At 43.6% G+C, this 12,500-nt stretch overlaps 1 protein-coding gene across 1 annotated transcript in view; it reads right to left on the bottom strand.

Annotated features, from left to right (window-relative positions):
• The window catches only part of LOC143290310 (uncharacterized), a 10,081-nt gene extending 8,841 nt beyond the window's left edge, over nt 1-1,240 (bottom strand). The window contains exon 1 of the mRNA XM_076599662.1: nt 1,116-1,240. Within this exon, the coding sequence (XP_076455777.1) occupies nt 1,116-1,240 (125 nt within the window). The remainder of the gene's footprint in view (nt 1-1,115) is intronic.
• Between the last annotated feature and the right edge of the window lie 11,260 nt (nt 1,241-12,500).

Below are 12,500 nucleotides of genomic sequence, written 5' to 3'. Positions count from 1 at the left end.
AGCGTCAAGGTGTAGTGGAGGGGGAGAAAATATCGGCGGCTGAGCCGTGATTCGAATCAGCGCGCTCAGATTCTCTCCCTTCCTAGGCGGACGCGTTACCTCTAGGCCATCACTCCACATTAATTTTTTTCTACCTGTTTCTGCCATTCGTTTTTTTGTTGTTGTTTTTTTTTGTTGTTGTTGTTGTTGTTGTTGTTGTTGTTGTTGTTGGTTGTTTTTTTTTCCATTCTTATTCGTGCTGCTTATAGTCCAGCCGATCGCAAAGGGACGTGTCAGGACTGTCAAACATACAAATGCTCAACCGCGTCAGCACAAAACTGTCCCATCTAAAAAAACAAACAAAAACAAAATAAAACAAGACAAAACAAAAAAACCCACTTAAAACAAACCCACAAAATACAGTTCATGACACAATATCCCAACCATTTAGCTCCTCATAACGAATAAGACTATACCATGCTGATGCTGATGACGCTAGCCATTCCGCTTAATTTATCATCTCCGGATTACAAACAAAAATCGTAAAAAAAGAGGGAAAACAATACTTCAAAGCCAAACAAAAACTACATAAAAAGGCCATATAGGCAAATAACACTGCAGAATGAGCAGCTAGTGCCCATCCCAGTGTTTACATGTCACTATCTAATCGCCAGAGGAAAACAACACATATAGTACATCACAGACTGCGGAAAAGAGAAGAAAAAAAAAGTGTCAAGGCTTGCTTGAAAAAAGACAGGGGGAATGGACTGGGAAGCCAGGCAGAAAGAGAAGACAACAGCGAAGAAAGAAAAAAAAAAGGCAGAAACAAAGAGAGTGAAAGAACAGAGGACATTTCTAGCACAGAATTTCCAGATCTATACTGAAAGACCCCCGGCATCCCCACGGTGTGTGTGGGGGGGTGTCATTCGTTTCTATTCCAGTCTATAAACAGACATGTATGAAAGCGAATGGTCGTGTACCTTACTTTACCTTACCTTACCTTACTTTACCTTATCTTGCCTTACCTTACCTTACTTTACCTTATCTTACCTTAACCTTACCCTACTCTACTTTACCTTACGTTACTTTACCTTACCCTACTCTACCTTACCTTACCTTACCTCACCTTACCTTACCTGAGAAAGTTTCCAGGAAATCCGACGATGGGAATGATGACGAGAAAATGGTAGTAGATGAAATAGCCAACCCAGTACTGAGGGTAGCTTTCCAGCAAGGTCTTCACCTGAACAGTCTGCGTCATAATCGGTGTCTTTGTCGTCATATTGATTGACGACGTCATAGTCACCATCTCTGACGTGTCGGAGGGCTGGACCCCGAAAGTGACGTTATTATTCCAAGGAATAGTAGACCTCAAGTGCATGGACTGAGAGACGCTGCTTGGTGTCATGGAAGACGTCATGAAGGCCAAGTTTTTTTTGTTTTTTTAATTTTTTTTTTTTTATTTTTTTAAAGCCTGGACAGTGATGGGTAATTGTTTCAGTGCTAAGGGCGGGTTTTACTGGATATGTATTGACTTTATAGATTCAGATTCAGACTCAGTTTCAAGGACCGTGTCAAAACATTTGGACTGATCCATACACGGTTCTCCACGTCTGCTGCTAAAATTAATGCACACAGACACACGTACACACACACACACACACACACACACACACACACACACACACACACACACACACACACACACACACACACACACACACACACACACACACACACACACACACACACACACACACACAGAGAGAGAGAGAGAGAGAGAGAGAGAGAGAGAGAGAGAGAGAGAGATCCAATAGAATGTCTCCAGTAAACAATGGATCCACAGATGAGTAAAGCCTTACCCTCCTGCCTAGACCCTTTCAAACAGAACACAACCCGGTGAAGAATGGTGTTACGATTTACCCACGGATCAGTCTTTGTATTCATCATTGTATTCATCTTCGTATTCCGCTGGCATATGTTATGTGTTTCATCCGCAGATTAACGCATAATAGAACAATATCGAAGACGGTCATTAGAGCAACTGAATAGTTAGTTTGGATTGAGACGAAGGTAGCAGAATAATTTAGAGTTTTTTTCTGCCAATACAGTGTCCGTAAGGGTGTGGGTTCGATTCCCACTGAAACCCTTTCTCCCAAGTTTGACTGGAAAATGAAACGAATCTTCAAGTCATTAGGATGAGGTGATTAAACCAAGATGCCGTGTGCATCGCGCACTTGGCGCACTGGCAGTAAAGAAATTGTCCTCTGGCAATACTCAGTAGAAGAAATCCACTCTGATATGTACACGCATATTTTGCGCGATAGGTTATGCTGCTGTCAGTCATCTGCCTTGCTAGCAGGTGTGGTGTAGCGTATATGGAATTGACCGAACGCAGTAATGCCTTCTTGAGAAACTGAAACACTAGTTGGCACTGAGCAGAGACTTTACAGCCATTACAACAGTTAAAGCATTGGACTTTGGATCTAAGGGTCCCGGGTTCGAATCCCGGTCACTGCACTTAGTACGTAAAGGGTGCAGATTTCTTTCTGATCTGCTAGCTTCACAGATGTGCATAATCCCGAAAACGGAGTATGGATGCCTACGTGACGGGGTAAAAGTGGTCATGTACGTAGAAGCCCACTTGTGTACATACGAGTGAACGTGGAAGTTGCTGCCCACGAACGAAGAAGAAGAAGAGATGTGCAGATCTGCTAGTATCGGAACTCCCTCATTGTGCACTCGCATGCAGAAGATCAATACACACGCTAATGATCCCTTGATCCATATTAGCGTTTGATGCATTGTGGAAACACCTCCACCCCCACCCCAACCCCCAGTCCCCCCCCCCTCCCAAACCTCCCAACCATCCAACCCACCCCCACCCCACCACTCCGAAACGGAGTATGACTGCCTATAGGTATGATAGTCGTGTTCGACTATGACCATCAGAACAGCATATGAGGTAACTAGAATTTGATTATAGCGGAGAGTGTCTTGCCCAAGTTACACCCTCATTTTCTCGGCCAAGAGGGTTCTTGGACATTCAGCATTCGAGACGGTTCCCACAGGCCAACTAGCCCACAAGGCAGCAGCACTAAGAGCCAGTACAGTTTTGCCTCCCAGATTGAGAGTCATGGTCCTTCACAAAAGACTAAGTCTGTAAATGATTTCCCACTTTAATTGAGAAAACACTGACAATACAGCTCTCACTTTGCTGTTGGCCGAACTGGACACTGTCAATCTGTTGTGATGAAAGCCTACATGGCGGAGTTAACCCTTTCACCGCCAGTCAATTTAGAGTACAAATTCACTTGTGATATAAACACAGAAAAGACTTGGCTAAGAATAGCTGGGGATTCCCCCTGCGATGTACAGAAAATATGGCCTATCTTACCACCGAACATTAAGAGCAGTAGGTTCATGGATAACAGACCAACGAATGGCCACCTTTCAGTGACATGGGTCCTCTGCCACGCCTGTGCATAAATGCGAGCTTGGTGCTGAAAGGGTTAAAACGATCATGCAAGTAAACGCCCACTAGTGTATACGAGTGAACGTGAGAGTTGCAGCTTACGAACAAAAAGGTCTTTGTTACTCTCTAGGTTTCCTCGGCTTCGTAGTCTTATTTTATAGCATGCCATCTCGATATATCTCAACACCATTCATGTTGTTTGTTTTCAAGACATCGTTTCATCACTATGGAAGCGTGACAACCATATGTGTTCACGTTTGGTACTTTTTTTTCTTTTTTTTTAGTTTTTTTTTTTACAGTGAGATGACCCAGTCAGTAATACTTTCAGGCACCGTAACAATACGATGGTGGGATGATCTAAAGCTAGCATAACGAACACTAAACCAATCGAAACAGTCTTGATTTGCTCTGTTGATCAAATAGATAAACAGGTAACCCATATGCATATATCAGAAAAGTAGAAAATACTTATATAATATATATATATATATATATATATATATATATATATATATATATATATATATATATATATATATATTTTTTTTTTTTTTTTTTTTTTTTGTCTTCGTGAATCCATTCGTAAATAACGTACAGTTTTCGTCCAGTTGCAATACAAACTTTGGACTCGGAGATTCCACAGAAACCAAACCGCGAAATAACACGTAAACACGTGCGTGAATCACTTTATATAAAGTGCTTGAGAAATTAGGATGCGCCCTTCTTGGGTCACAAAATTGTTTGTATTTGTATGATTTATCCCTGTGTGTGTGTGTGTGTGTGTGTGTGTGTGTGTGTGTGTGTGTGTGTGTGTGTGTGTGTGTGTGTGTGTGTGTGTGTCTTTGTCTGAGTGTGCGTGTGTGCGTGTGTGTGTGTGTGTGTGTGTGTGTGTGTGTGTGTGTGTGTGTGTGTGTGTGTGTGTCTGAAGTTCATTTTCATACCCCAACCAAACACTCCTTTGGTCTGTTGGTCTAGATATCACTCTGCTGTCTGTCCGTATGTATTTTCTCTGTATGTCTGTCTATGTGTCTGTCTATTTCTTTAATTCATTGTCGTCCGCATTTCCACGCACACACCATTGCATGTAAACCTACAAGAACGGTCACGCACAACCACACGCACACACACACACACACACACACACACACACACACACACACACACACGCGCGTGCGCGCGCGCGCACACACGCACGCACACACACACACACACACACACACACACACACACACACACACACACACATACACATACATACACACACACTGCTGTGCATTCAAACAAATACATAAATCAACCGAAGCCCATAAATCACATAGCATGGAACAGTGATGATAATGAACTGGTTTGCGTTATAAAATCAATGATTAGCAGTACAGGCATTATTTATTTATTATTTTTTTTTTTTAATGAAGAAAGTTTATAACATATATATCACGTATCGGAAACTTTTCATATTGCAGCTTGGATGTCAAACCTTTCTTAAACCAGTGCAGTGGAATACATAATGCAGTTGGGGTCTGTGCAGTGTCTATTTAAGTGCTTCCATGTCCATCAAGATATGAAATGAAGCCAGTCCAGTTAATTGTTTCTATGGCCATCAAAATGCGAAATGGTGTCAGTCCAGTTAAGGCCATCAAGATAAAAAAAAACAAAAACAAAAACGTCAGTCCATGTTACAATTTTTTTTTCTCTCTTATTCGTTTGTAACATTCAAAGCAATACCGAGCTACGTGTGACACAAAAACTTGTGACCGCTTTAACTATAATTATAATTTAGATAATTGCTTTAGTGAAAATTATATCGATTTGCCAAAGCAATTTGGGTACTCTTTCCTTTCGGGTGGATACATCAGAATTTCAGAAAACACTTCGAGGAAAGCCTGCCAAAAATATTCAGTCATCTATCAGACATATCATGATGGATGAGACAATGATTACACAGGTGACAAAGTTAGAACGATGGTCAACTAGATAATAATTTATTGTGACCCTTTACCATCATCAGCAAGTCACTTTCGCATCACCAGGAGAATGCTACAAAAAAATAGCGGTCACGTGTTTTCGTGGGGTGAAAAGAAATTGAATATCTTAGCCCGGGACGTGACAGTTCCAGGAAATATGTCAGAAAAGCGATCGAGATTATTTTTTTTTCCGGCCTGGACAAAGACATGAGACCATACAGACTTCCGCACTGGGAGGACTCGTTTCTCCTTTGTTCAAACAGTGAGCTGAACCGCTCTGAGTTCATCATTGACTGAGCAATGGGGGAAACCGTTCTGAAACAATATCTGTGCCATTAGCATGTAGGTACTAAGGCTCTGCTGGTTATTCTGAAGGGTGTATCGCGCCTCGAGAAATGGTAACTGCGTTTGGGAAAATGGTGATGACAGATACAATAATAAGTGGAGAGCCAGATAATGTCAAGGAAAGAAGCAAGTCGTCGGCTGGATTCAAATTAAATACACTGCTTTACATTAACTGGATAAACGCCCAGAAGCACGATATTAACATACTCAGAAAACACAGCTGGTTATGAGAAAGCAGTTTTACTAGCAATAACTGAAATTAAAAACACTTCAAACAAATCAGAACCGAAGCATGCAGACTCGCCCGGCCAGTAAGTGACAAGTACAGAGCAAAGAAACAAACAAGCTAGTCCTGCGAGTGAGGAGTTGGATTTGACTGATGAGAAAGCAATGACTTGTTAAACTGAAATAAAATGTATGTGCATGCCTTTACAATTTTTCTTACGATCGGATCACGTTTATTATGTAGATACGTAATTTTTTTTCTTGGGTTACAATTTCCTGTATTTGACTTTATCGTGTCAAACAATAGTTATTTACTTACGTTATGCATATTCATTACTAGCACCCGCATCGCATGGATAGTTCGCGATAATACATTAAAATGAGGCGAAAGAGGAAGGTGGTAGGATAGTTAATACATTTGTTTGCCAATAATTCATAGTGTCTAGAAGGGTTTAGCTTCCGATCCACTGGTCGATGTGCGGATTGACTATGGTCTGTATTATGCAGGAAAATTCGTTTTGCGATTTTGGCTCCCCCCCCCCCCCCCCACACACACACACACACACACACACACACACACACACACACACACACACACACACACACACACACACACACACACACACACACACACACACACACACACACACACACACATAAACCCTCCTTCTTCTTTTTTTCTTTCTTTTTTCTTTCATTTTCAACGCCGAAGTGCCGTGATGGAGACAGGGAAGTTTGAAAAGTTGACAGATCTACATTATGTTCGTGAAAGAATGAAATTCCGATCGATGTGGGCTGCTTCATAAAGATAGTTATAATTGCTCCATTTCCAGGACACAACTTTCAGTTCGATTAAACACTCGTTTCTGATGGGGAACAAAAACATAATATTCATTTGGATCGTTTCAAACATGTACAGATACTCCCCCCCCCACACACACACACACCACCACCACCACCACCACCACCACCCCACGCCCCGACCATGTCTCCACCCAAAGCCTCATTCCATCATTGACATTTTCGGTTTTGTTCCTGTTGCTGCTGCTGTTGTTGTTTCTTAAACATTTTTGTGCCATATCATACAGTAACGAAAACACATACAAATACCCATGTCGTCACCAGAGCTCAGCCAGGAATGTGGATGGCAGATGGATGTTGGTCCGTGTGGACATCTTTCTGGTCAAGCTCCATCTGCTGTCGACCACAGGATGGCGGGGAACGGAGGGCTGGTGCTGCTGAATTTGATTTTCATTTGGATTTGATACGAGTTAACTCACTCAGTGCGGCCAGTCCTCTTCTCCTCTACACAGACCCCTCGGATGTCCAGTGGGTGTCTGAATGACCCAACCTTTAGCTTCCGTCGTCAGAATTGTGGTATTCTTTGTCAACATTCACCTCTTCAGTATAAGAGCCTTCCGCTTGCAATATTTTGATGATGGTAATTGGGGTGAAATGCTGTTAACGTCGTCTCTTTCGCCGTTCGTATGGAGAGAGTTAACTCGTACCATGGTTAATTTCCCCTGTGGGCCAGGTAGGGATATTCTCCTACCAACACACTATTCTAGTTTTGTTTATTATTCTTGCTTGGTACAGTTCTCATTATAAACTGAACAGTTTACGGATTCCGGAAACATGAAAACGAAGCTTTGTTCAGCTGATTAAAAAAAAAAAAAATCTATCGATTTTCGCCGTTTAAATGAACCACCCTGTTGTTTGTTATTTTTATTTATTTATTTATTTATTTGTTTATTTATTTATTTATTCATTTTTCTGTAGTGGTCTCATGTAGTCCTGGTCCAGGTGCCAGTTGTATTGCTTGGTTCTAACTTTGTGACAGTTACACGTGACGAAATGTCTACGTTGACCGAAGTACGCCATTGGTCAGTTCCATACTACACACAGTTAGTAGCGGGTTACGACCATACTAGGCTCTTCCGTCCAAGCAATGCAACTGGCTCCAGGGGAGTTGTAGTAGGCATGTAGCTGTAGGGTATAATGAATTATATAGCACCTATCCTCGGTCAGAGACCAAGCTCTAAGCGCTTTACAAACACGGGGTCATATGTTGCACAACAGGCTGCCTACCTGGGTAGAGCCAACTGACGGTGGCTGTCATCGAGCGCTCATCATTAGTTTCCTGTGTCATTCAAGCAGATTTCAGGCACGCACCACATATACACTCAGACAGACATGTAACTTTTTTTTTTTTTTTTTTTTTTTTGGGGGGGGGGGTTGCAGGGGGAGGGTGGGGTTGGGGGGGTGAGTTACCGTTTTGCTTATTTACTCCGCCTTGTAGGCAGCCACACACCGTTTTCGGGGGTGGGGGTGGGGGGTGGGGGCGGGAGGGTGTATGCTGAGTGTGTTTTTGTTTCACTAACCCATCCAACGCTAACATGGATTACATGAGCTTTAACGTGCACATTTAATCTTCTGCTTGCCGTATACACACGAAGAGGGCTCAGGCATCAGCAGGTCTGAACATGTGTTGACCTGTCAGATCGGAAAGAAATCCCCTCCCTTTACCCACCAGGCGCCGTTACCGAGATTGGAACCTAGGACCCTCAGATTGAAGGTCCCAAGATTTAACCACTTTGCTATTGTGCCAACAAGGCCGATCGGTTGGTTTCATACACCAACATCTGGGTGGACTTTGAACTCTTATTAGCAAAGTTCCTTGTTTAAAAAAAAAAAGTATTAAAATATAATAAAAATACAGCTCAAAGCGTGGCGGTACTTGCCTTCAGTATAACAAAGATATGCTTTTGAGAAATTCCAACACATGTTAACTTGGAAACCAGAACATGAAGAATTCAAAAGACACAGATGATCATACCCACTAATGACTGATTCACGATGCATTGAATAAGAACCCTAGTGTACCCCTTTGTGCAAGCAAGTGAAGGCTGCATTCAAGTATCCCATAATAGTTGTAAATCGAGAATACTTGCAGTGAAACACACACACACAGACACACACACAGACACACACAGACACAGACACAGACACACACACACACACACACACACACACACACACACACACAGAGGGAAACACACATATATATATATATATATATATGAGAGAGGGAAAACCCAAGAACAAGACCAGCTCCTCGCCTCACACACACGCCACTCCCTTCACCTCCACTCGCTACTCGCTACTGTGGAGTGATGGCTTAGAGGTAACGCGTCCTCCTAGGAAGCGAGAGAATCTCAGCGCGCTGGTTCGAATCACGGCTCAGCCGCCGATGTTTTCTCCCCCTCCACTAGACCTTGAGTGGTGGTCTGGACGCTAGTCATTCGGATGTGACGATAAACCGAGGTCCCGTGTGCAGCATGCACTTAGCGCACGTAAAAGAACCCACGACAACAAAAGGGTTGTCGCTGGCAAAATTCTGTAGAAAAATCCACTTTGATAGGAAAAGGAAATAAAACTGCACGCAGGAAAATAATACAAAAAAAGGGGGTGGCGCTGTCAGTGTAACGACGCGCTCTCCCTGGGGAGAGCAGCCTGAATTCCACACAGAGAAATCTGTTGTGATAAAAAAACAAAACAAAAAAAAACCAAAAAACAAACAAACAAAACAAATACAAATACAATACTCCCCACCCTCCCCTGCCTCCACCGCCGCCCCACCCTACCCCACCTCCACCCCCCACACCCCACACCCCCTATCTACGTGGCTTTCAAGTTGAGCAACATCTGCAGTTGCAGGTATAGACAGGCGAAGCAGACACTGACTGACAGCCTGTCTTATCCCGTGACTGAAGCGAAAAAAATAACCAACAAAAAAAACCAACAAAAAAACAGCCCCCCCCCCCCCCCCCCCCCCCCACGCCACCCCCCAAAAAAACAACAACAACAAAAAACAAACAAAAAACCGCGAACAAAAAACACCCCCCCACACATGCGCGTGGGAGACGGAAGGGAGGGGGTGGAGGGAGGTAAGGGTGGGTTTTCCCGGGACAGCAGGTCTAAGGGATCCATTCATTCTTCACCCGTAAAGAGTGTATAATTATGTGCTGGACACACAACTGTGACAGAGTCCAGAAACGGCTTGGGCCTAATGACTGGAAACTGAACCAATGGAAGCATCTCGGATCGTTGCCCGTCATGGCCGTGGTCGTGGTCGTGATTGTGATTGTCATCATCATCATCATCATCATCATCATCATCGTGATTGTCGTCATCGTCGTCGTCGTTGTCGTCGTGATTGTTGTTGTTGTTGTTGGCGTCGTCATTATCAACTTCATGATCACTATCGTCATCATCATCATCATCATCATCATCATCATCATCATTATCAACATCATCATTTCTGCTTTTTTTATGATTCTCAAACTCTTCTTCTTCTCATTGTCCTCCTCATCCTCTTTTCCATCCTCAATTTTATCGTTCTCCTCCTCCTCTTCCTCCTCATCCTCTTCAACCTCCTCTCCCCCCCCCGTCCCCCCGTCCCCCTCCCGCCCCCACCCCCTTTTCTTCTTCTTCTCCTTTCTATTATTTTGGCAGCTGTTGCTATTGCTTCCCACATCAAATGATAATAATTAGGCAGTGCAGCGCAGCATTCCAATCGATATTTAAGGAGAAGAAGGAAGGAGGAGGAGAGCAAGAAGAAGAAGAAGGAGGAGGAGGAGGAGGAGGAGGAGGAGAGCAAGAAGAAGAAGAAGAAGGAGGAGGAGAAGGGGGAGGAGGAGGAGGAGAAGACAAAGAAGAAGAAGAAGAAGAAGAAGAAGAAGAAGAAGAAGAAGAAGAAGAAGAAGAAGGAGGAGGAGGAGGAGGAGGAGGAGGAGGAGGAGGAGTAGGAGGAGGAGGAGAAGGAGGAGGAGAGGGAGGAGAGCGAGAAGAAGAAAGAAAGACAGAAAGAAAGAAAGAAAGAAGACAGAAAGAAAGAAATAGACACCGACAAGAAAAGGGTGAAAAAACAAACAAACAAACAACAACAACAACAAAAAAACCAACAAAAAAAACCAAACAAAGAAAACAACAAACAAACAAAAACAACAACAACAACAACAAAAAACAAAAAAAAAAACAACCAGAACAACGACAACAATAGCTTTGCGACCGTGCTGCTATCCAGTAAATTCTTGTGCTGTGTTACGTTGTGCAGTGTATGTCGTGCGCTAGCCGAGCAGGTGCAAAAAAAGGGGGGTGGCGCTGTCAGTATATCGACCCGCTCTCCCTGGGGAGAGCAGCCTGAATTTCACACAGATAAATCTGTTGTGATAAAAAAAAAAAAAAAAAAAAAACAATACTCCCCACCCTCCCCTGCCTCCACCGCCGCCCCACCCTACCCCACCTCCACCCCCCACACCCAACACCCCCTATCTACATGGCTTTCAAGTTGAGCAACATCTGCAGTTGCAGGTATAGACAGGCGAAGCAGACACTGACTGACAGCCTGTCTTATCCCGTGACTGAAGCGAAGAAAAAAACAACAACAAAAAACCCCAACAAAAAACAGCCCCCCCCCAAAAAAAAAACAACAAAAAACAACAAAAAACAAAACAGAAAAAAAAAAGAAAAAAAAAAAACAACAACAACCCGCGAACAAAAAACACACCCCACACATGCGCGTGGGAGACGGAGGGGTGTGGATGTGGAGGGAGGTAAGGGTGGGTTTTCCCGGGACAGCAGGTCTAAGGGATCCATTCTTCATCCGCAAAGAGTGTATGATGTGCTGGACACACAACTGTGACAGAGTCCACAAACGGCTTGGGCCTAATGACTGGAAACTGAACCAATGGAAGCATCTCGGATCGTTGCCCGTCATGGCCGTGGTCGTGGTCGTGATTGTGATTGTGGTTGTCATCATCATCATCATCATCATCATCATCATCGTGATTGTCGTCATCGTCGTCGTCGTTGTCGTCGTGGTTGTTGTTGTTGTTGGCGTCGTCATTATCAACATCATGATCACTATCGTCATCATCATCATCACTATCGACGACATAATTTCTGCTTTTTTATGATTGTCAAACTTTTCTTCTTCTTCTTTTCATTGTCCTCCTCATCCTCTTTTCCATCCTCAATTTAATCGTTCTCCTCCTCCTCTTCCTCCTCATCCTCTTCAACCCCCACCCCCACCCCCCCCTCCCCCTCCCGCCCCCCACCCCCTTTTCTTCTTCTTCTCCTTTCTATTATTTTGGCAGCTGTTGCTATTGCTTCCCACATAAAATGATAATAATCAGGCAGTGCAGCGCAGGATTCCAATCGGTATTTAAGGAGAAGAAGGAAGGAGGAGGAGGAGGAGAGCAACAAGAAGAAGAAGGAGGAGGAGGAGGAGAAGGAGGAGAAGGGGGAGGAGGAGGAAGAGTGCAAGAAGAAGAAGAAGAAGGAGAAGAAGAAGAAGGAGGAGGAGGAGGAGAAGAAGAAGAAGAAGAAGAAGAAGAAGAAGAAGAAGAAGAAGAAGAAGAAGAAGAAGAAGAAGAAGAAGAAGAAGAAGAAGAAGGAGGAGGAGGAGGAGGAGGAGAAGGATGAGGAGAGGGAGGAGGGCGAGAAGAAGA

This window comes from Babylonia areolata, chromosome 15 (assembly GCF_041734735.1).
Source record: "Babylonia areolata isolate BAREFJ2019XMU chromosome 15, ASM4173473v1, whole genome shotgun sequence".
In the NCBI taxonomy this organism is placed as follows: Eukaryota; Metazoa; Mollusca; class Gastropoda; order Neogastropoda; family Buccinidae; genus Babylonia; species Babylonia areolata.
This window is presented reverse-complemented; position numbering and strand designations above follow the sequence as displayed.